Source organism: Scleropages formosus, chromosome 19, assembly GCF_900964775.1.
Source record: "Scleropages formosus chromosome 19, fSclFor1.1, whole genome shotgun sequence".
Taxonomy (NCBI): Eukaryota; Metazoa; Chordata; class Actinopteri; order Osteoglossiformes; family Osteoglossidae; genus Scleropages; species Scleropages formosus.
The window spans coordinates 23,070,715-23,094,044 of record NC_041824.1 but is presented as its reverse complement, the minus strand read 5'-3'; the positions used below and the strand labels follow the sequence as shown (position 1 = coordinate 23,094,044).

Here is a 23,330-nt window from a genome sequence, read left to right as displayed (position 1 = left end):
GTATATATTAATAAAATGTGCAATGTCAAAGTGTCCGGATGGGGGCGCTAGAGGTCACGATCTGCGCTCCTCTCCATGTCATTATGAAAATGGTTATGAAACATTTATCCTCCATGAACGAAGAATCATGTCAGATTTATGAAGTGAGTTAATGTATGTATATTAAAACTGATATAAGCAGCGAGGACACATTTTAGACAAAATATTATAAAATATAAAAAATGAATATAAAACATATTTATAAAATAGTCCAGATTACTAACTAAAACAGACTACATATGATATTTTAGGTACATTCTCTGATAGCTTCATCTGTAACATTGTAACAAAATATTAATTCAGGGAAAGGGGCATTTCACGAGGATACTATAACACGAAACGTATTCAGTGTATGGAATAAGTAATGCTTACAGTTTTGTACATTATTTTCTAAAGCAGTTTAAAGAATGCAAAATTAATATTTGAATTATGTCGGTGATACAGAGACACACACATCAGTTTAAACGGTGTGTAGACGTATCAAATAAATGGAAAAATATGGACTTGTTGCATATCTGATACTTTCACCCAAAGCAGCTTACAGTATTTGACCCATTTATGCAGCAGGGTGTATTTATAGGAGAAATACAGAGTAAATACCTTGTACAGCAGCAGGCAGAGGGATTTGAACTAGTAGCCTTCATGTCACAGGCCTGAAACCTTAACTACTGCACCACCTGAATGCCTTTCTTCCCTTTTCTGGGATGAACCTAATACCTGCACTAATTTGTGCCATAACATCCGGAGATTATCATTTACATTTATCTGACGTGTTTCTCCAAAGGAATTTACAATGTTGAGATGGCAACAATTATTTGCCCATGCAGCAGGGTAATTTTAGTTAAATACCTTTCCCAAGGGTACTACAGCTGGAGATGGGATTTGAAGCTGCAACCTTTGGGTCCAACAGCAGCACCCCTAACCACTACATCACCAGCTGCCCCTGTTGTGTGTCTTGTAAGTGTCTCAAAATCCTGGTACTGGGTGATAAAAGCTTCAGTAGTTGCAGCTGGTGTCATGAAGTTATTAAAGATCTTAAAAACCCAGTTTTGAAAATGTTTCCCTCCTTATTATGAAAATATTTCTTTACATATCATTTTCTTTTAACAGTTAAATATTAATATTTGAGTGGAGCATGGTGGTGCAGTGGGTTTGACCAGGTCCCGCTCTCTGGTGGGTCTAAGGTTCAAGTCCTGCTTGGGGTGCCTTGCGATGGGCTGGCGTTATGTCTTGGGCATGTCCTGTTTCCCTCCAGCCTTGCACCCTGTGCTGTCGGGTTAGGCTCTGGTTCCCCGCGACCCCTGCATGGGACAAGTGGTTTCAGATGATGTGTATTAATATTTGAACTTTACTTACTTAAAAGTAACACCCAATTGTTGAGAATTCACTGTGGACTAGAATGGTCAAAGGCCAAATTCGATAGAAGAGCACATTTCATAAGACATTGCATTTCTTCAAGCTTTCACATTGTGTTTTGTACTCGAAGCGTTCGTTTTATTCACTGTTGACACTGCTGTCGAAGGTGGAGTATTTTTAAGTTTGCTAAATCAAAGGCCACTCGTTGGTTGTCTGAAGGCCTACCTGAAATTTCGCAACACGCGAAAGCGTTTTTCGGTATTACGTTGCACTGACAGTGCTCCGCTTGGGTTTCTCAACAGGAACAGAGCTGAAGTTCCATCAGATGTCAGATCTTGTAGAAAAAAACACACACATACACACCACCGGGCTTCTGTCAGCGCGTCACAATCAGGAAGTGGCTTCAAAGACGCAAACGTATGAAAGTAGAAATCCGTTGCACATGGAAATTCTCTTCACTCTTAGTTTTCTCATTTTGTTCATTGCTCTTGGAGGCTTTTAGAAGAGGGCAGCTTTAGGGGGAGCGCGGTGTTTACCCATGGGGAGCAGGAGTCATTTGTGTCTTAAGAATATCCCAGGACGAATTTGTCAAAATGAACAGCAACCTTAAAGTGGCGCTCTCAACTGCTATTCGGAGCGAGATAAAGAGGCATGAAAACGTGAAGAACACCATCAGCAAGTTGTTCAAACAACTGGAGAGAGTCGGCGACCCGCAGCTTCGCAACGGACTCAAGGTCTATTTACACAGCATCCAAGGTGAGCCCTTCCGCTTCAGATACGTTGCTTGATTTCTCCAAATCTTTTGCTCGTCTTATTTTTTTAGAGCAATTTTATGGGTTTTTCACAAAGTTTGGAGGAACGTATTGGTGGTTTAGCTCAGTGTAATGAGTTCGTGTTAACATGGTGTTACTCTTCCTTCGGACAGCCGGTAGAAAAGCGGTTAGCGTTGTCCTCTGTGGGTCTGAAGGTTGCAGGTTTGATCTCCAGTTGTAGTACCCTTGAGTAAGGCACCTCTTCTGAATTGCTGCAGTAAGATTACCCAGCAGTACACACACACACACACACACACACTTTCTGAACAGCTTGTCCCATACAAGGGTCGCTGGGAACCAGAGCCTAACCGAGCAACACAGGGTGTAAGGCTGGAGGGGGAGGGGACACACCCAGGATGGGACACCAGTCCATCACAAGGCACCCCAAGCGAGATTCAAACCCCAGACCCACTGGAGAGCAGGACCTGGTCCAACCCACTGCGCCACTATGCCCCCTTACCCACCCGTATAAAAGGGTAAATAATTGTAACCTTGACATTGTAAGTCACTCTGGAGAAAAATGGCAGCTAAGTGAATACATGTGTTGCTCTTCCTTCATAGTTGCTTGCTACTTTTGATTGCTGGATATTGTTATACTAAGCATGGTGTGTTTTTAGGAGTGACTGCAATGTGTCAGATGAACTTGGTCTTGTTTTCGTGTCGCCTGCACTCGAGAAAACTTTTCAAGAGGCTGTTCAAAGTCAAAACATCTTTAAGAATTTACAATAGTTATCTGCAGTTTTTTGGTTATGCCATTACTGCATTAGCTGACACCTTTGCTGTAATAAATGTAAATGTAAATGTAGCTGCAGTAAAAAATGCTACGTGAGGCGAACTGTCATTTTTTTGCCCTTTGGTTCGAGCCATAAAATCGTTCTATTCAAATGAATTGATCTGAATTACGCAGGATACTACTGTTGACAATAGTTGTCGGGCTTGGACATCTTTTCTTGGATTCAGGTCCTGCTGAACATTGGAACGCTCAGCTCTGAGGTGTCAAAACTCTTCTGGCCGTATGGCATTCGGGTTCCATCTGGGGCCTCCCAGTCTTGGCTGGTGAAACGGGAAATGTGTACATGTGTCATTTAACTCCCTGTTGTTTAAGACTTGGAGAACAGAGGTGCTGGGAAATACAAAGATATTGGACAGGCTCCTTTGTGTGTGTTCTGTGTGTGTAAACGTGGCAGTCTAGGAAGGACCATGCCGTTCTGCCCTTGTGTAAGGTACTCAGTCAAGGTACTCAACCTGAATTCAAGGGACTTCCACTGAACTTACAGTAAAAAAAAGCAGTGTGGATGGCTAAAATTTGTAAGTCACGCTTGGTAAAACCTTGGATTAACAATGGTGCAAAACAAGTGCGGATTTGTGCAAAGATTTTTTTTTTTCCAGCGAATGGCCGAAGGAAATGTCTTGTCCGCAGTTCTTCATGTACGACAGGGAGAGCGTGTGAAACAGACTACCTTTTATAATCGACTTCCTGAAGCATTTCCGCTTTCGTGACTCAGGCTGTATGGGGTGAGAAAGAGAGGACAGGAGCGCAACTGAAACAGAAGAGCGTTTGGTTCATTTTTTTAAAGCTGTTTCCTGTGCGTTCTGGAGGATGTGCGGTAACAGGCACAAAACTTACACCGTTGTTGCCAGGTGTGTGTTGCCCATGAGGTGGCTTTGCGGAACTTTGTATAGTAGTTTTCTCACTGCTTTTGCTTGCCTCACTTTAAATAAGGTTAAGAGAGGTGAGTGCACAGATTGAGGAATACCAACTTTATTGTATATGAAAACAGCTGTATCACCATAGAGATCGTAAACAACTGGCTCTTTATTATGACCAAACCAGCTCTCCCAGGAAGACCGAAGATCTGTCCCACTATATACGTTTACATTTATTCATTTAGCAGACGCTTTTCTCCTAACCGACGTACATCTCATAGAAAATACAGTTTGTGCATTACCTACTGTTACCACTATCTATGAACACCATCATTTAAGCTTGTCCTTCGGCCCTGAAAGATGTGAAAGCCGTCAAGAGCTTTTTATTATGGGACAGCTGGTAGCGTAGTGGTTGGAGCAACTGCCTTTGGACCCAAAGGTTCCAGCTTTGAGCTTCACCTCCAGCTGTAGTACCCTTAAGCAAGCTACTCACCCTGAATTGATCCAGTATAAAATTACCCAGCTCCATAAATGGGTAAATAATTGTAACCTTAACATTGCAAGTTGCTTTGGAGAAAAGCATCAGCTAAATGTATTGTGTTATTTTACAGCACACACAACGCTGTGGCATGCGGTGATTCATAGAACTAAAAAGAAGTGAAATGAACAGCCCTTTCCAGCACTTTTTATAAAGCTCTCACACCCCCTCTGAAAAAGGATATTTCATTGTTTTTCTATCTAATACGTAAAAACATTTTCCGAAAAATTAGTGACAAGCGGTATTGTCGGATCAGGTGTGCTTTTCACTTTGAGTAGAGTGACGATCAAATTGTTCTTGATATTTACTCTTGAAATTAGAGTCAATGATATAGCTCAATGCTGAGAGAGTGTATATCCCATTGCAGCGGTGAAACTGGTAGCAAACACCTGCTGAACAGCACCTGTCATTGCTGGTTTTATGTGTCTCCATATCGTCATGTAATCCCATTATCCAGAGAAACACACAAAGGCATTAAACCATTGAAGAGCGATAACCCAAACTGTAAACTTAAGCAGTCAGGCCAATGTGACTCTTCATTCTTACTGGGTAAAAATGCAAAGAATAGCACAACCACAGTTCTTAAATTACAGCAATAATCTATAAATGCAAAAAAACCAAACAAGCAGATGTTGAAATTTAAAAAGAGTAACTAATTTTAAAGGATCACTGAATTTGAACATTTATTAGCAAATGAGAAATAATGATGAAAAATTCAAAGGCCGTGTAGTGAATAGCACCATTAATAGGGTATTAATTTATTAAACTGTGGCTGAAGGGAGTAAATGAAGAAAAGGAAGAAGATGATGAGACTACTCTATTATAAGCCCAGAGAAAATGATTGTGTGGTTGTGGGGTGGGGGTGGGTGACAGGGAAGCCAGTTTGTTGGTATGCGCTTTTAATGCCACTAAATATTTCCCCTCCAGTGTCAGTGTTTTATACAGTGCTGCTTGAAAGTATGTGGAGCCCTGTGTCCCTTACATAATAGGTGTGTAATGACCAATTCTATATGTTCCTTTAGAGGAAATCATATGTAAGTAGTGCAGATGCAAAAATAAGTGAACCCCAAGTTTCAGTGGTAAGTAGAATCAGGGGTGTAAATGAACATTTCTTCATTGTATAAGTTTGTTAAATATTTTATAAAAAAATAATGACCATCCCTATAGGGCTCACACACTTTCAAGCAGCACTATATTTTGTGTGTCAGTGCCCTGTACCACCTTCTCATTAGGCCACGTGAGTTAACATGGTATTTGTTGCAACCATTCTGTCCACAAGTAAGTTTTATTATTCATTGCTCATAAACTCAATTTACTTTTCCACTGCTGTGACTTTTTCTTTTATTTTATAACTGTCCATAGTGCCTTCCCCCATAGCCAAACAGACACTTTACACTACATCTCTCCACGGTAACACGCATCGATCCGTCTGATTAATGTTCCGATTAAATAAAACAGCTTCAGGTCAAATGTTTTTGCATTTACTATAACACAACTGAGTGATAGTGACTGTGGCAAACATTTATCACACAGAAGCCATGTAGCCATAAAAAGGTTTGGTTAAAACATTACAAAATACCATCAAGCATGGTTCATATTCCTTTCCATCAGTTTTAAGGAAATAAATTAATGAGCTGATTGTAGCTCTTACTTTGGTGTGGCGGGTTTAGCCGGTGCCTGCTAGGTGGTGTGTCTGTGGTTCGAGTCCTGCTTGGGGTGCCATGCGATGGGTTGGTGTCCTGTCCTGGGTGTGTCCCTTTGCCCTTGTGCACTGTGTTGCTGTGTTAGGCTCTGGCTTGCCCTGACCCTGTTTGGGGCAAGTGGTTGTTGAGTTGATTTAATTAGCATAGTCAATAAAAGCTGAATAATACGGAATGCATTATGACAGAAATTTTAGAACCTGGGAGAAAATTCAGGTGAAAAGAAATAAACTGAAAAAAGTTAATATCTTCAAAAATGTGTAACTTGCAGGTTGGCAATACAAGGAGGCACTGTAATAATAACATAAAAGTCATGCAATAACAAAATATATGTAGATGTAACACACACACACACATTTTCCGAACCGCTTGTCCCATACGGGGTCACGGGGAACCGGAGCCTACCCGGCAACACAGGGCGTAAGGCTGGAGGGGGAGAGGACACACCCAGGACGGGACGCCAGTCTGCCGCAAGGCACCCCAAGTGGGACTCGAACCCAAGACCCACCAGAGAGCAGGACCCAGTCCAACCCACTGCACCACCGCGTCCCCTGTAATAACACTGGACATAAAATATTCTTCTCTTCTTCTTCTTATGCCTTCCACCCCTCCTGGGGCATAGGTTGCCAACAAGCATTCTCCAAGCGTCTCTAAAAGCTGAGATGTCGTGAAGTCTCCTTGTTGGCGTTTCTGTAGCTGCCAAGGTTTTTACGGTGTGGGGTAGCTAGCCTCACGCCCAACCCTCCTCCTTTCCCAGCCGGGCTTGGGACCGTCCATTGCAGCTGAAATATTTGTACTGTTGAAATGTCAACGACACTGCTACACGCGCTGTCGCTTTCTTAGAAACCATGGTTAAACTAATTAAGGTTTGCTGTAAAAAAACACTAATAATAGATCAGAAATGTATTGCATAATTCGTATGAGAAGTGGTATGTTAAACATAAATCCACTTGTATGCGGGGTGAGCAAAATCAACGTGCTCTAGACTGATAAGATCAACCTTTCGACTTCCTGTATCTGGTTGAACACTGACAGAGATTATGTCCCAGACATCGTTTCACCTTATTTCTGGAGATCCGTCTACTGTCTTAATCACATGCCGTTCTGTTCAGACAATATTTAGTGCTTGTTGTGAACCCTTGCATGGGAAGCAAGTTAAAAAAAAGCGTTTTGTAGTGTTCGCTTAATTAAAATACATTGGTCTTAGCTACATTGCTGTTGTGTATGGCTCCCTGTGGGTTGCCATGGCGGCAGGATCGTGCGTAGCGTGTCGGCCTACTTCCTGTCTGCCACTCATCAGCCACTCTGTAACCCACATCCTCCTGTATTTAGACAACACCTTTCCCCAGAGCCACACTGCTCTCATAGAACATCAGAAAGATTCTGAAAAACACCAAACAGGCTCTAAGAAGGTCAGGCCTGAACGCTGAAACCCTTGCTAAAGAGGAACACTCAGGTCACCAGACATCAGACCGTTTATTTATTCTTTCTCAATGCGTGAAAACAACAGAATTAATTAAAATTTTGAAAGTTTCTTTAGAAATGCTTTGAGATTAGTGGACACCCTTTAGCATCACATGTTTGTATCTCACTCCTGCTCTGTGTTCTTGTAACACACACCATCTGAATTTCACATTAGTGAAGGGCCCATGACACTGTGACGTGTGTCCAGCGTTTTCGATCGTGCAGAGCATGCCCCCTCTCCTTCGACAAGTACTTCCTCAGATATGTCTGTCTGAGGGTTAGAAAGGTCAGAAGGTCACTTGCAATTGTTCACCTAGTTATACTGCTGGGCAATTTTACTGGAGATTTTTAGCAGGAGTACCTTGCTCAAGGCTACTGCGGCTGCAGGTGAGAATTGAACCTGCGAGGTTGGGGTCCAAAGGAAACGGCTTTAACAACTACGTTACCAGCTGCTGCTTGCAGTTACGCTTCGCTTTTGTACGTCGTTTCCCTTGGCTGCGTCTCCGTACTGCGTGTGGAAATCTGTGCTCTTGTGCCGGACCCCTCAGAAGTTTGTGTACATGTAGAAAACTGGGAAATACTTGTATAGGATGGACTGAGTAGAAGAGTAGCAGCAAAGCACCCCCCACCCCCACCCCCTCGTCTGTGAGAGCTGCTGCAGAAGAGCTGGGACGACATGTGGGCTCATTTCCTGCTGAGAACTGCCAGCGAAAAAAATCGTCTTTTGCAACGAGCGCGTTTTCGTCGACACTTTCCACCGAATCCGTGCATGTCGTCTCGTGACTGTTGCCATTAATTGTTTTTAAGGTAAAAGTGAGTTTTGTAGGTGCTGGAGATGTGGTGATATGATGGTGATATGAATAATGGGAAAGATTCTAAAACCACAGCATAGGTCACAGAGGCAGGGCGGCAGCGACTTGCCGGGATCCGGATTCGTAAGGTGAGCTTGGTACAATGGGTCAGTTCAGAGACGTGGCTGGCGCTTCTGCTGCCACCTCCAGAGCTCAGAGAAGCGGGAAGGCGTGAAGCCCCCCCAGGGGCTGCGGGGAATCCAGGAGGAGCACTTTGTCCAAGGCTACCTTGTGGGTCCTTCTCAAGTACCTTCCCAAGGGGGTAGGATGCGGGTACCTCCGGATGGTAGAGGGACGCCGGGGAACACGATGGGCCACTCGTGACTGGCTTTCACATCAAAAAAATGAGGAGCGCATGCAGCACACAGAGATGCACGGGTGTCTCTGTGCGTCTGTGTGAGTGGCTGAGAGCTACGGGGTGTGTGGGTGTTCGAAAGGAGAGGAAGAGTAATCCCAGCCTCAAGGCAGCCTGATTTCTCCTCTCAGTCTGGGGGTGTCTGTAACAAAGTAATCCAGCTAAACAGGAAGCAGCATGGGATTACACACACATGCGCGCACACACACACACACACACACACACACACACACACACACACACACACACGCCGTGCAATGTCTTTACAGGGATTTGTTGAAATAGATTCATAATGATATGTTCAATAAACACGGGGCTCACAACAATGTTTCTCCTGAAGTCTGTCTGTGCAAACGCTACAGTGTGAAAACAAATTTGTTCCCAAATGCGTACACTCTCAAGCGGGTGTACACAGACCGGGCACGGCGCTTTTCACTGTCATTTTCACCGAATCACTGTAATCTTATTGGGCCGTCCAAGGGGTTGTTGAACACATCAAGGCAGGGCAGGATCAAGGGGGGTGAAAGCCGAGGAGAGATTCGTTTCAATGGAAGGCTTTCTCGGCTGCGGCTGTGCCGTGACATCGCCTCGGTGGGGGGTGTGTGTGTTGCGCGCTGCGATCGCCGTTATTAAGGCGCCAGCCGCGGGCTCCGCTCTGTGTTTTCGTGGTAAGCGTGACGGGGCTTTGTGCTCTGAGCTGCGGCGATGAGAGCGCCGTGCGAAAGGGGGCTCTGGCTATAAAAACAGGAAGAGGATAATGGGGAGAAGGTCAGCGGAGGCATTATGGGTACATCCTTTAGCTGTACCTGAATGCCGTCTGTCGGTTGTGTGAAAAAGATGAATGAAAACAAGTTACCAGACGTTTTGTGGCGATCACAACCAACAAATTAATCAAGGTTGCCATTGAAAAGGCTACGTATTGTTGTGGAAGATGTTAAAATGGGAATTTCACTCCTTGCAGGGCAGCGTTAGTACTGGATCCTCTTTAAGCGATACAGTGGTAAACCGGCTGTGCGCGAGCCCCTGCTTCTCTAATGCGTGTTTGCAAAAGTCTGAGCGTTTCGGCCTGTACGTGAAGACGGGTAGATCAATGAAAACACATGCACGCACACACACACACACACGCACACACACAGAAACGCATATGCACACTGAGGCAGAGGGAGTAGGGGCAAAGGAGTGAAAAAGAGAGGGAGGCAGGGCTGGGAAAGGGAGGGGTGCTCGAGTACCGCGAGGCCCCGGAAGATCCTGACACCTTGGTAACAAGCGAGCTCAGCCTCTGAGCGTGAGCGGGATGCCAGTGCTGCCTCCGCCGCGCACTGACTGGCTGTGACGGATGTAGACAGCACCGCTGCTGCAGCGAAAGGGAGACGAGGCGAAGGACGAAGGAGCCCCCTCCCCTCTCTCTCTCTCTCTCTCTCTCTCTCTCTCGCTCTCTCTCTCTCCCTCTCGCTTCCCCTCCCTCTCTCTTCCCATCCCTTATCCCTCCCTCCGTCTCCGCGTCTCCTCAATTTGCTCCGCTCACCTCCCCCTTTCATTTGCTGGATGTCCCGCTCCCCCCTCCTTCTCCCGGTCACCGCTCTCTCCCGCCAGCTCTCCGCCGCTCTTCCATCGCTGGCTGGCTCAGACGGCTTTCTGCGCTCCTCTCCTGCCTTCTCTGCGACGCGCCACCGCTCTTTGCCTGTTCCACGGGGGGGAGAGGGAGGGGGCAGCAAGCAGGAGCGACTGCTGCACGGCGGAGCAGGGAGACAGGGCACCGGCACAGGGTCCTCCCTCTCGGTTTCCTTCCTGCGAGGACGCAGAGGGGCGAACGCAGCAAAGAGGCGGGAGGTGGTGCCAGTCTCCCCGACCCTCGTGCCATACCTGTGCGCGGGCAGGCGGAGCTCTGGAAGCCTGCTGCTTGGTGGACGGCGGCGCCTGCGGACACCGGGTCTATCGCCTCGTTTCGTCGCATCGCACACTCGAGAGGCGCGGGGGGCCAGAGATGGCGTGACGGTCAGACTCTCTGTAACGAGACATCATATTTCCATTCCCAGTTTTTGCTTGGATTTGTGACCATCATTCCCCCCGTTCCACACCTCGCCTTTCCTTCCATTTCATTCCTTGCGCAAGGGGATGCATCCCGTCACGTAAAACAGCGTGCACCACACACGGACGCTTGCGGACGGGACTCGTCGATCCTACTCCCGCTGCCGGCTTCACGAGTCTTTCCTCACTGTACAAGCGGCAGTTTTTTTTTCCACGGTTCCGCTCTATCGGTTCTGGAACCTGCTATTAAACAGCTGCACCTGCTCATGGCCGCTTGCTTCAGATTTTCGAGCGCTTCCAGGTGATGCAGCTGTGCCATGTGATACCTCCATACTGTGGATGCCTTTGTGCTTTTGGGTAGCTGCTCGTTTCGTCCTTTTTTTTTTTTTACCTAACGCTAAGGACCGCACTTAAACGTCACACCCACATTTGCTTGAGGACAAAAAAAAAAACCAGAGACCAATGAATTCAGTGAATGACAGAGGCAAAGACAAAAATAACATCAATGGGGAAGAAAATAAACAAATGTGACAACAGCAAAGACAGAGAGTCTCAAAATAAACTGCCCCTTCTGCCTTCTTAGGAGACCACCAAGGGACCAGGGGCTGATAGATGGAGTAGCAGTAGATTGATTTATCAACAAATAGGCAAAGCCGGTCCATGGTGGTGTGTGTGGAATGCAGCTTTTATCTGGGATATTCGGGGATGGAAACAGGAGAGAAGGACCTCTGACTGCCGGATGAAAACAACGGAAGCGCAAATTCAGAACAAGGCCTGTCAGAGTGGTCACAGACAGATGCGCAGAGGGCACCGGATGCAGCTCTTTCGAACAACACCTTAAAGTTTTGCTAAGAAACTGAGTGGGAATCAAATCCTGTTTTTTCAGCTTCTGTCTCTCAGGAGGATCATTATTTCAGTTTCTGTTTTTGTATTCCATATTTGTTTTTATTCTGCTTGTCCAAACATTTCAGAGATATTTTGAACCAACTCCAAACTATCCTGTGCTATTAATCCTCTAAAATTATACATTAGGGTGATTGACAGTTGCCAGTTATCGTGTTGCCACGACTGCCGTGCTGCTACAAAACTTTTGCATTCCTCTTGAGCTGACCACGCTGTCGGGCTGTAATCGTCTATGGTCTGTCCACTGCAACCGGACCACATGAGCCAATCCGGCACGCTGCAGCGACGCACCACCTACCTCATCTCCCTAACTCTGGTTAAGGTTGAGTCTGTGGGAGAAGATGGGGTGCAGCAGGCGAAGGCTTCCAGCCTGGGAGCAGCGGCGGGAGGCCGGGAATACGAACGAGGTGCCTTGGCTACCGAGGAGCTGCTGCTTCGCGGCGAACGGGACGAGGAAGAGGACACAGAACTGGAAGATGACGATGTTTCGAGTGGGCCAGGGAGGGAGGGGGTCATACCCCGAAGAGGAGATACGCAGCACCTTGGCGCCCCCGAAGGCATGCCGTCCGTCGTGGATGATGGCCGCCCCAGAGCCAGAGAGAGGGTGGTGGTGAGGCCCAAAGTGCTTCCCTCCACTCCTGTGAAGGACAGCGAGGAGGTAGGAGCCGAGCGGGCAGCAGTGGAGGGAGAGGTGGACAGAGAGGAGCCTTCAGACAGCAAGACAAGCAGAGGAGCACCACAGTCCAGGAAGGCTTTGGACACGGCCCCTCCCAAACACTCCCCCAAGAGCAACGTCCCCATGCGCACCGGTCCACGGACAGGGGCCTTGCAGAAGGCACACAGCACAGCAGTGAGCCAGCGGGAGCTCAGGGAGGCAAAGGAAGGTACGTCCAAGTCCGCAAAGAGCCTTGACCGCAAGGACAACAAAGCTGAGGCGATTTCTCCCCTGAGTCCTGTGCTGGTGCCCTGCCGGGGGTCCTGGACAGGTGATGAGGGGAAGCCCAGACCTCAGCCCAGGAAAGCTATGGTGGCTATCGAAGGCGAAGCAGTGGCCACAAGGGCCAGTCCGAGGGCCGAGAGGCTCAAGACCGGATCTGCCTCCCTCCCCGCTCCCGTTACCCCGATTCCTAAACCTCCACGCAAGGGCAAGAGCCGCACCCTGGACAACAGTGACCTGCGGGTGTTGTCTGAAGACCTTCGACGGGGTAAGGAGACCCAGGCACCCTCAGGCATGGGCCCCACCCCCATCCCTCTACAAGGGCAGTCCCAGCGTGCCTCAGCTCGTGACCGCAAAATGCTGAAGTTCATCAGTGGGATTTTCACCAAGAGCACCCCTGCGACGGCTAGTGCAGCCACCGCACCTCCCCTCTATGGTTCTGTGCAGAGGGAGTCCAGTGAAGAGGAAGGTAAGCGCACAGGCAACCTCTTTCCAGATTTGCATCATTTTTCTCTTTGGTTGAATTCTCTGAAGCCCTCCTCAACCCCACGAACTGCGGGAGATGCACGGCACTGTTGCGTCTGCCTGTGCCTCCACTGAGGATGGTGATGCGCACTCGCCTGTGCACACCTTGACATCGCAGTGTGTATTAAATTGTGCTTTGCATTAACAGAGAGGAAAAGTAGGCCACTGTATGAGTGTTATACCGGTATACTGCCACACTTAAACTCGGACGTGAAATGGCAAACTGGATAAGCCTGGTTGCAATCTTTAACACCAGGGCCAATTGGCTATTAGAGAAAATCCTGCCACAGTATGGACTTATTACTATTTGCCATTTTGACTTTAGTGACAGCTAGAGCCATTGTAATACAAATCCTGTTGATCCCAGGCTCGACTATAGCTTTATCTCAGACAGAGCATTTTCATTTCTGAACAAGAGGTAATCCCTGCCACATGCATGGGGCGAGCTTTTAAATACTTTGGGCTACCTGAAGATATCATGTGTAGGGTTTTTTGGCTCAGCTGCCGGCTTCTTTCCATGCTTCTCTTGGCCTCGCTGCCCTTCTCCAATTCCACCATCACTCCTTCCTCCAATCTGAAACATTTGTACGGAACCAGATTCAATGCAAACCATGCAGGAAACAGCGGGGGTCCTAATCCCGTCTTTGATGTTCCACCCGCTGTGTATTCGCCCACATTTGGCCCGTACCATTTTCCTTCCGATTCTGTTTCCTCGCTGCTCTTTGTGTCACGTCTCAAGCCTGCTGGGAGACATCAGGCCTGGATTTTTTCATTCCCTTGTTGAGTATTTGGTTAACTTGTTTAAACAAATGTAGCCTTTTCCATGAAATTCTAAGAACATGGTTTGTCTTTTCACTGCAACGATTGTAGAACGTTGCATGATGAACCCTCTTGGGCAACCAGCCTTCTTTAGTAGCCTTCACTCGAGTGATCGAACAGCAGCTGGAAGATCCACGGACCCAGGAGGCTGATGACGCTTGCCTCAGTTTGATCATTAGGGTCGAGCACCATCTCACATGCTCTGTGGGCTGGAAGTCGAGGTCTTTGTGAGAAAGTGAAATTAAGAGGACAAGTAAGTCAGGGAAGAGAAAAGACACATACTGTTGACTGGTTTTCGCTCCCTATCTGAGACTGGGGTCAGGAGCAGCCTAGAAGAGGAGGTGAACTGGCATCTTATGAGGGTCCAGTGGGGAAGGTGGGCAGGGTAATGTGAGAACCTAATGAGGGAGGGAGCAGATGGAGAAGGAACCCTCGAGCTCCCCCTGGTGTTTTTCACCCAGCGGGGAAACTAGAACCACAGTGGGGGGGTCAGAGCCCATATGGAGCACCCAGTGCCCCAGCAATGTTTCCATGGATGGTGACAAATGAGCATCTCCAATTGCTGTAAGTGCTGAATAATTTGTCAGGAATAAGTGTAATATAAATAATTGACGGAAGCGGCCCACAGAGCTGGCTGCCTTCTGGTGCTGAGAAACAGCAGAAGGCGAGAAGAAGGGGCTACTCTTAAGGGAGATCACTGAAACTTTGGTAAAACCGAATGGTATTCATTTTGACTGAAGCTGAACCTCTTCTATATTTCAGTATGGTTACTTGGTATTTAAATGGAAAACCAGGCTAACTGGAATTTTTTTCAAGATGTTCCAAAAGAGTGTTATTGTAAAGCTGCGCTGTTAAATAATATTAAAATATTTAATATTTTGCCATGCAGAGCATAGTGATTTCTTTGCTTTCTGTCGAGCTGAAGGCCATATTTAAATGTGTGTAAAGTGCCGTTATATCAGTATGCGTGAGGCTGTGTGTGAGATTTATATACATGGCGACTCGCGGATGCAGAGCAAGGCAGTGGCTGGAGGAAGAGTTGCCTTGGCAACAGTGAGGGCTGTGAAAGATGTCTGTCTCATGGAGGTTGGGTGCTGAAGGCAGGAAGGGAGCAGGAGGGATGCATAGAAAGGGGGGAGCCGAGGATGATTCCCTGCCATTCTTTCCAAAAAGAAGGACAGAAAGCAAGCTCTATCAATGTCAGTCAGATATGACAATTACACAGTGTGTCTCTGAACAGAGCAGGTCCGGATGCACGGGGATTTCTGTATGGAGTGTGTTCTCCGAATATAAGGATCACACTGTCTGATCGTTTTGGCAGCAGTCCTCATGTAGTAGTGTCAATAAAGCGCCCTTTGACACGAGCTGCACTGAGATAGAGAGAAATTGTCTGCACGTGGAGGTCAGTGCTTGCGGGGGGATGCGGCCGATCGTATTAATCTGTGTGGGAGCCTCTCATCTCCTGCCTCTCTCTTGCCCTTTTGCCCTTTTCCCCTCTCACTCCTATGTGAAGCTGTTTTGAAGTGCCTTTGCAGCTAAATGGGAACTAAAATAGCTTGCCGCGACCTAACGTTCGAGCAGCTGTTGCACTCCTCCCGTGTTACCTTCTTTCGTCCAATCATAGCTTCAGTACAAGTCTCCCACGAGCGCTCCTTCACACTGCCGCACACACGGACACAGCTGTCCTTACCGGTGCCCTGGCCCAGAGCCCTCAACAGACCTGACACTCACCAGCCATGTCCTACAAAAGTAGGTTGACTCACATGCTCTGGGTTTTCCCTCGTGCCTTGTTCACATCTCCTGCGGTGCTGCACCTGGAATGGACAGAGGTTTGGAGTGCACTGTCGTCCTCATGTGACCCATCAAGCCAGATCAAAGCCCTCGGAATGACAGCACCATCATACCATGTTACCGTGTTTGGATGGAGGCAGGCAATATGTGAAGGGGGAACCGCTGCTGATGGCTTGCGACTTTGGTGCCTGCACGTTCTGGCGAGGGGATTTGGGGCGAGGTAATGGAGTGAAGACGAGGCCCGAGTTCACCCTGTGTCCGCACTGTCCTTACAGCTGTGTTACAGAGGCTCCCCCACGGCGAATGCGGCCTGGGTGACTCACCCCCGAGTGTCAGAGCACGTCACCCCTCTCATCAGTCTCGTGTCGGCTGACAGTCCGATGCGGTTACTTGAGCAAAAAATGAATTCGGACGATTTCCATCCGACAACAGTGACTTCCCACCGTTCGAATGGGATGATGTATCCGGAGGAGTGCCAGGACTTATCATATTCAATTCCACACACAAACACAATATGTTGTTTTTAAACGATCTCCAACTTGCAAATGTTGTTGATCGGTGTTTCCGCCCATAATACCAATTGTGCACTTGATGAAGGTCCTTCTGTCCACTTCATGTCTCTTTCTGTTCCCCTGTGTCTTCCAGCGGCGTGTGCCAACAGTCAGGAATGGACCCTCAGCCGATCTGTCCCGGAGCTTCGTCTGGTACCCGAAATTTGTTTCCACAATTCTGGTTGTCAATGTGTTTTGCTTCCTGTCTGTTGTTCTCTTGTCTCCTCGAGTCTTTCTAGGGGGGGAAATAAGTAATTAATAGGTAATTACAATGTTTAGCGTAATAAGATGAGAGCATTTGTGTGCGGACGTGTGCTGTGTAGTCTGTGTATAAATACACTGTTTTCACCATGCATGTGTATGGTACATGTATTCTGTGTGTGTGCTATATTTGCTTACTCCACATTTATTCTGGCATGTGAAGCATAACTGTTGCCCCCTTTCTCTGTGCGCAGGGGGTTTTAGGCAGTCTGCGTAGCGGCCAGGCAGCTCTGGTGAACAGATACATTACTGGGAGCTACCTTCCTCTCGAGTCTCCTGAAGGTATACCATAAAAAACAGCACCTGCCTTAAACCTGTGACTTTATCGACCTTTTTGGTTTTCCTCCATCGTAATCACCTCTTCCCGACAATTTCGACTCATCCTTGGTGACTTTATTGACCTTCTGTTTGCCACAGCTGCTGAACACGTCTCTGTTACAGTATTGACTCGTCTTTACTGTGGTACTAACCATGTCTCCATCTGTTAGGAGGGAGGTATAAGAAAGAGGTTCAGATTGACGGACAGAGTTACCTGATGTTAATCAGGGAAGAGTGCGGACCTCCAGCTGCACAAGTATGTCCGTATTTGTATGTGGCCTTGTTTATTTCATCCCCTGACTGGCATGTTAAAAATGTGCAGCGCATTTACGTAGCTTTAAGGTCAAATCAGTCTTTCCTATTACCACAGCAGTCCACCTTCTGAAGTCTGTAAACTGGAACGCTTGTCTGTTCTCTTAATCATTGCACTGCTGTCTATTTGTGTATTACTCGATGTCGGCAGTTCCAAGAGTTGAAAAGTCTCTCTGCACTTGGTGTCTTCTCTCTGCGATTAGATTTCCTGGTGAATTTTAGATGAGTGCGGAGACAGCAATCCCTGGTCCGAGCGCTAAAGTGGCTCTCCTCGTTCCTCTTTTCTTGCCACCATCTGCAGTTTAGCAACTGGGTGGACGCTGTCATTCTGGTGTTCAGTCTAGAGAATGAGAACAGCTTCCAGGAGGTGTATAACAACTACAGCCAGCTGAGTGCGCATCGCGATACTTCTGAGATTCCATTCATCGTGGTGGGGACGCAAGGTAAGCAGGGTGATGCCAGCGCATCCCTCCCAATCGCATCCTTTTGCCTGTGTTGGGGCCATCTATGATGGGAACTCTCAGCAAGGGGCACAAATGGGTTTCGCGCTGAGCGGAGTGCTGGGAGGGGAAGAGTGCGGGGTGGATGAATGAGTGACCGTCTCCGCTCTTCAGACAAGATCAGCAGCACCAACCCGCGGACGATCGAGGACGAGCGAGCGCGGAGGCTGTGTGCGGATGTGCGGCGTTGCGCTTACTACGAGACCTGCGCCACCTACGGTTTCAACGTGGATCGTGTCTTCAAAGAGGGTGATTGTTCGGGACGTCCTCCTCACGCCTGGCCTGTCTTCTCTATCTGCTTCTGCGACGTTTCAGTAGTGATGCTGAACTGTCCACTAGCTGCACTCATAATGAACTCAGATTTATAAAGGAAATAAATCGGAAAGGGAAGTACAGCATATAAAGACCTCTCACTTCTTCATTTGTTTTTGGGGGTGGTAACTCTTCTGTGTGATATCTTAGGTTATGGTTGTCTTTTTCCTCACTAAAAGTCATGTGTTAGTTTCCCAACTAATTTCTATTTTCCTCCTTTCCTTTCTCACAGCTGCCCAGAAGATTGTTGCCTACAAAAAGCAGACATCCCAGCTGGCCTGCAAGTCTCTGCCTAACTCACCCAACCACTCAGGAGGCTCAACACCTGTGTCAGGGGCCTTTCCTGGCCAGGTAGGACCCCTGCTATGTAAACCAGGCATGCATGTGACAATGGATGAAATCTCAAGTACGGAGTTTTCTCAAAAAGTGACGTAAGGAGTGAGGCGCAGTTTTAATAGCTGCTGCATTGTCAGCATGCAGTAACTGTAGATGCAGACAGGTGACGTTTCTTCTGTCTGTGTCATTTCCTGTCTCCCACTGAATATCTTATCATGCTCCCTTATTGCCACTGTTCAGTGTAACTCCATCCACCTTTCCAGGCGAGTAATGGAGGCCAGAGCAGTGACTACTCGTCCTCCCTGCCTTCCACCCCTGTGGTCAGCCACAAGGAGATTCGGGGAGGTGTAGGGGGAGATGGAGCAGGCAGCGCCACCCCGGGTCCCCTGCGCAATGCCCCTCGTCGGCGAACATCCCTCTTCACGGTGAGTCTTCCGATCCTCCCCCTATATGACGCCTGCCTGTTTCTTCACCTTCCTTGGCACGATTTTGACCTTGTCACGACAGATCCTCCTTAGCTTTTGTTTCATCCTCGTCAACCTTGGCAACTTTTTCACGTTGAGCCCCCCTTTCCTAGTAGACCTAGGCCTCTTTTTCACATTGAGCACCCTTCCCTATCGACCTTGGCCACTTCTTCACGTTGAGTTCCCCTTACTTGTAGACCTAGACCACTTCTTCACAATGAGCCCCCTTCCCCATCAACCTTGACCACTTCTTCAAGTTGAGCCTCCCCCCTCTCCCTCTCAGCCATTGTCAAATCTAGCTTGATGCATCATATTTTGGATCATTAAGCAAATATTGAATATTTAGTCCTGACCAACACTGTAAAGCGTGCACAGCAGTTACCATTGCGGTCCATTACCATCTCATGTTTTACATATTAAAGCCTTGGTTTTTGCAGCCATGTGGAATCCAGAGGCCCGGAGGCTTGCAGCACTGACACCTTCTAACACCAAGTGGCCTCAGGACAGCACCATTCTATCACTAACCATTAAAGTCACCCAAACCAGCATGCAGTGCCAACACAGCTGCATCCTCAAAATGTACACAAAACGGTGCATGCTGAGCATGTCTGCAATTCAGACTATCTGTGGAATGGAATCATTTTTGCGAATGCCCGTTGAGATTGGTCTGTGCCGGCAGATCTGAACCCAAAGCAGAGACCGTACTCCCTCTGTTAGACAAAAAAAATCCTGTTACTAGTGCATGAAGCCTGCCAGATTGGGCAGTTTTTGGAGGAGCCTCACAGCATTGGCAGCCAAATGCATGAGTGTTTGCCGCAGCCGCAGGGACCGAGACTGGCCTCTGAGGCGCCCTAAATAACAGGAAATATACAACATAGTGGTTTTAACAGGGTAGGGCCTCATAAGGGGACCGGTTACATTACTGGAGGTTTAATTGTTTTTCTTTCTTTTTTAACAATGTGCAATCAGAATTAACTCTATTTTTAACAACCCATAACTGCTGCTTTCACAATACACGTTCTTAGATGCAAAAGAAACACCTTATGTTTTTTCGCTTGAATATTATCTTCAGTGAGTCTGGCACATTAGGATCTCTCAAAGGTCACGGCAGTCTCTTGTTTGTTACATTCCATCTATTCACTGTGCTGATGCTTTTCTCTGAATGTTACTCTTCCTACACTTATTTACCCATTTATAAAGATAGGGGTTTTTATTGGAGCATTTTACTTATTCAGCAGTAGCTAGGATTCAAACCCCACAACCTTTGGATCTGAAAGCAACAGCTCTAACCACTGTGCCACCAACTGCTTTCCTGTCTTTGTAACATACTGCTTATTCTTACCACGTGTTTTTTTAACCTTCTCATACTCACAGGTGCGTGAGGTAAAATGCTGTAATTGAAGTAACATTACGTTTCTTGTGGTGGTGTTCGTGAGCGCAGCTCCAAGCTGCCGGCGTATGACAGTGCCGCAATGCCTCTTTTCCAGAACCGACGTGGCAGTGACACTGAGAAGAGGAGCATAGACAGCAAGGGGGATGTGGGTAGCGGGAGACCAACCTCCATTAAACAGGTCAGTGCCAGCCGGGGACAGCTCACTCAGTGCCCCCCCTCGGTGGCGTCCTCCCGAATGCCGCCTCTGACGAGTGCCCTGCATCTGTCTGTGTCCACCGTCTGTTCCCAGAGCATCCTGTGGAAGCGCAGTGGAAGCTCGCTGAACAAGGAGTGGAAGAAGAAGTTTGTCACTCTCTCCAGCAATGGCATGCTGTCCTACCACTCCAGTTTCAACGTGAGCCCATTACCGTGTTCGCACCTGACATGGGGTCACTTGTTTGTGTTTATTCATTTAGCTGACACGTTTCCCCAAAGTGACTAGCAATGTCAAGCTGATTGAAATTATTTACACACCTGGGTAAACTTACCAGAGCAAGTCAGGGTAAGTCTCTTGCTCAAGGGTTCTACAGGTGGAGGTGGGATGTGAACCTGCATCTTTTACATACAAAGACAGCAGCAGTAACCACTACACTACCAGGTGTCCTAGCTAAACTTCAGCTACGCCTGCAAAGCCGTTGGCTCAAGTGTACAGCCTGAGTGCACATACTTCTAACCGTGAGGGAAAACGGCACAGATCACTTTGTTAGTTCACAGTTTTGTGTATTAGTCCTACCTTTTCAAGTACATATTGCCTGCCCCCTGGTGTCACAAATAAGTACTGACATTTTAAGTTGATACGAAGCACCTTTCATTGCCTATTTACAGGCAGTCCCCGGGTTATGAACGTCCAACTTACGTACAACCCGTAGTTACTAACCACCCCCCTGCAAAACCTATAATATTAAAAATTTGAGTTACATACAATGGTTCGTAATAATAAACGGGCGCTACTTTGCAACGTGCATCAAAACATTGTGCGTTGACAGCGATTCGTCAGTTTTTGTGGGCGTGGGCCCGGGGTAGGACAAAGACTTCCTTCTTTTCAGTCGAACCACGTTGCTGTTAGCAGTGTCTTGTGTGTTACTGTATTTGGATTTAATTTTTTTGCTTTTACCCTCGTAACCATGGCATCAAAGCGTAAATGTGATGCAAGTGATGGCGATGCATCAAAGAAAAGGAAAATGATCACAGTTGAAACTAAAGTGGAAATACTAAATTAATCGGAAAAAGGTGAAATGCCAAAGAACATTAGAAAAGCGTTCATTCGGTCAATGATCGGGACAATTTTAAAGGACAAAGCAAAAATAATGGAGCATGTAAAAGGCTCTGTCCTGATGAAATCTACAATTATCCGACTTACATACAAATTCGACTTAAAAACAGACTTAGGAATGGAACTCATTCATAATTCAGGGACTGCATGTACATTAATTCATTTAGCAGATGCATAAAAACCAGAATTTTACTGACACCTTTAGACACACTACAGCAAACACCCCAAAATCATTCACCCATTTAAACAATACAACAATGTAATGCAAATACATGCATGGGGTGAACATGCTGGTTGAGTGTGGACTGAATCTGTGTCGAATCAAATAATTCAAGCACTGTGCGACACCAGTGCTAACTGCTGCACTGCTATGCCAGCTGGTTCCGGCTTTTTACAGATAGCGTATGGACATTTCTCAAATTAAGTAGGTTCCTGTTTTTACAGTGCTGGGGCGGAAATGCACGTTTTCTCATTAATTAATAAAAGATTTTGAATACATTGACTGGTAGTGGTGGTGATGAGGTTGAACCCTAGAAAGTGACTCTGACATTTGACCTCGCAGGACTACCTGCAGAACGCCCATGGGAAAGAGATGGACTTGTTGCGAGTGACAGTGAAGGTCCCGGGCAAACGGCCACCTGCTGCTGTCATTTCTTGTGTCCCTCCTCCTGGTCTCAATGGAATGGTCAAGGACGTAGGAGCCCCGGAGGGGGGCGGTGCTGGTAAGCCACCCCATTACCTGTCCACACCTTTCAAGGCTTAAGCACAAACAGTGACTCCCCAGTGATTCATAGTGGTTTTGTGTTTTTCTTAAAATGAATCTTGACCATTCTGAGAAGAGAATTAATTGAGAATTTTGGGGCAATAGTGATAATCCTTTCAGTGTTACTTCTGCAATCGCTGTGCGCTCCGACTGACATCTCATCCGCTGCTCTCTTCCTCCAAGAAGGTCCATCCTACCCTGCCAGTCTCTTGCCAGTAGATGAGGCAGGTGGACGGGGCGTCTCACCCCGGGGGGACAAAGGGGTGCAGCGCTGTCCATCTACAGTGTCCAGTAAGGCGCAAAGTGTGGGTATGTCACTGTTGTACCTGAACACGTCCTTACGACTAATTATTTTCCATCTGTATGGAGAAATATTGTTAAGATCACCGTTGTCTTTCAAGGATGACCATTGCCAGTGTCCCACTACTTGCTGAATCAGCTGCACCGTCTCAATACCAAGGCTTTTGATACTGAACACAGCTTCTAAATCTTCCATGTAATGTAGGTGTTTGTGTTCATTTGTTAGATTCTTCTGCTGAAGGTGTAAGTAGCCCCCCTACTCCGAAAGACCACGCACCACCGTCTCCGATGACTGACAGAAAGAAGCACCGGAGAAAGAAGAGTATGAGCCAGAAAGGCGATGCGGCGCTTGGTCAGGCTGATGGTGAGCATGGAATCATCAGCTGATTCAACATATTTTACCAGCGGCATTTCCATAAAGACAGAGCGTGAGCAGTGTGTAACAGTGCACATCTCTGTTGGAATAAAGTGGCAGCGAGTAGTGTAGCAGTGAATTATCCTGGAGGAGGGAACCTACCTTGTACTGCTTGAGCAAAAAAACAGCTGTATAAACAGGTCAAATACTCTGTCGCTTTGGACAAAAGTCTCACGTAAGAAACAAATTAATATTTAATTTTTCCTTCATTCAGCCGACACTTTTCTCCAAAAGCAACGTACAATGTTAATCTACTTGTAATTATTTACTTATTTATACAGCTGGGTGATTTTGCTGGAGCAATTTGGGGTAAATTTCTTGCTTAAGC

The 23,330-nt window shown here is 47.1% G+C and overlaps 2 protein-coding genes across 8 annotated transcripts in view; one reads left to right on the top strand and one right to left on the bottom strand.

Annotated features, from left to right (window-relative positions):
• Window positions 1-1,208: 1,208 nt before the first annotated feature.
• LOC108939324 (zinc finger CCCH domain-containing protein 13-like) lies at window positions 1,209-11,200 on the bottom strand. 3 transcript variants are annotated; one of them, XM_018760571.1, is made up of 3 exons: window positions 10,841-11,200; window positions 10,288-10,767; window positions 1,209-1,340 (listed from the first exon to the last, which is right to left on the bottom strand). In XM_018760571.1, exons 1-3 carry the CDS (start codon window positions 10,881-10,883, stop codon window positions 1,219-1,221), a joined length of 645 nt encoding a protein of 214 aa, XP_018616087.1. In that variant the 5' UTR covers window positions 10,884-11,200; the 3' UTR covers window positions 1,209-1,218. The 3 variants fall into 3 exon arrangements, 2 of the variants coding, with proteins under 2 accessions (XP_018616087.1, XP_018616086.1); XR_001966503.1 differs by lacking the exons at window positions 10,288-10,767; window positions 10,841-11,200 and adding an exon at window positions 1,621-1,694; XM_018760570.1 differs by lacking the exon at window positions 1,209-1,340 and having other exon boundaries at window positions 6,869-10,767.
• Window positions 1,734-23,330, top strand: part of LOC108939322 (arf-GAP with GTPase, ANK repeat and PH domain-containing protein 1-like) — a 31,364-nt gene continuing 9,767 nt past the window's right edge. The window contains exons 1-13 of one of the 5 annotated variants that reach the window (XM_018760568.2): window positions 1,734-2,151; window positions 16,411-16,469; window positions 16,772-16,859; window positions 17,066-17,151; window positions 17,509-17,650; window positions 17,822-17,956; window positions 18,252-18,370; window positions 18,619-18,780; window positions 20,307-20,390; window positions 20,502-20,606; window positions 22,087-22,246; window positions 22,471-22,596; window positions 22,814-22,951. In XM_018760568.2, the coding sequence (XP_018616084.1) occupies window positions 1,989-2,151; window positions 16,411-16,469; window positions 16,772-16,859; window positions 17,066-17,151; window positions 17,509-17,650; window positions 17,822-17,956; window positions 18,252-18,370; window positions 18,619-18,780; window positions 20,307-20,390; window positions 20,502-20,606; window positions 22,087-22,246; window positions 22,471-22,596; window positions 22,814-22,951 (1,567 nt within the window). In that variant the 5' untranslated portion in view covers window positions 1,734-1,988. Of the gene's footprint in view, window positions 2,152-11,731; window positions 13,100-16,410; window positions 16,470-16,771; window positions 16,860-17,065; window positions 17,152-17,508; window positions 17,651-17,821; window positions 17,957-18,251; window positions 18,371-18,618; window positions 18,781-20,306; window positions 20,391-20,501; window positions 20,607-22,086; window positions 22,247-22,470; window positions 22,597-22,813; window positions 22,952-23,330 lie in introns of those variants that run through there. The other 4 variants (XM_018760569.2, XM_018760566.2, XM_018760565.2 and 1 more) reach the window with 4 other exon arrangements.

What these genes read in the sequence shown, in the direction of transcription:
- LOC108939324 (XM_018760570.1), bottom strand. Translation starts at nt 10,883, where the DNA reads ATGCATCCCCTTGCGCAAGGAATGAAATGGAAGGAAAGGCGAG. An exon ending in GAAATGGAAGGAAAGGCGAG is followed by an intron (nt 10,768 to 10,840) that starts GTGTGGAACGGG and finishes GTCTCGTTACAG; the next exon opens with AGAGTCTGACCGTCACGCCA.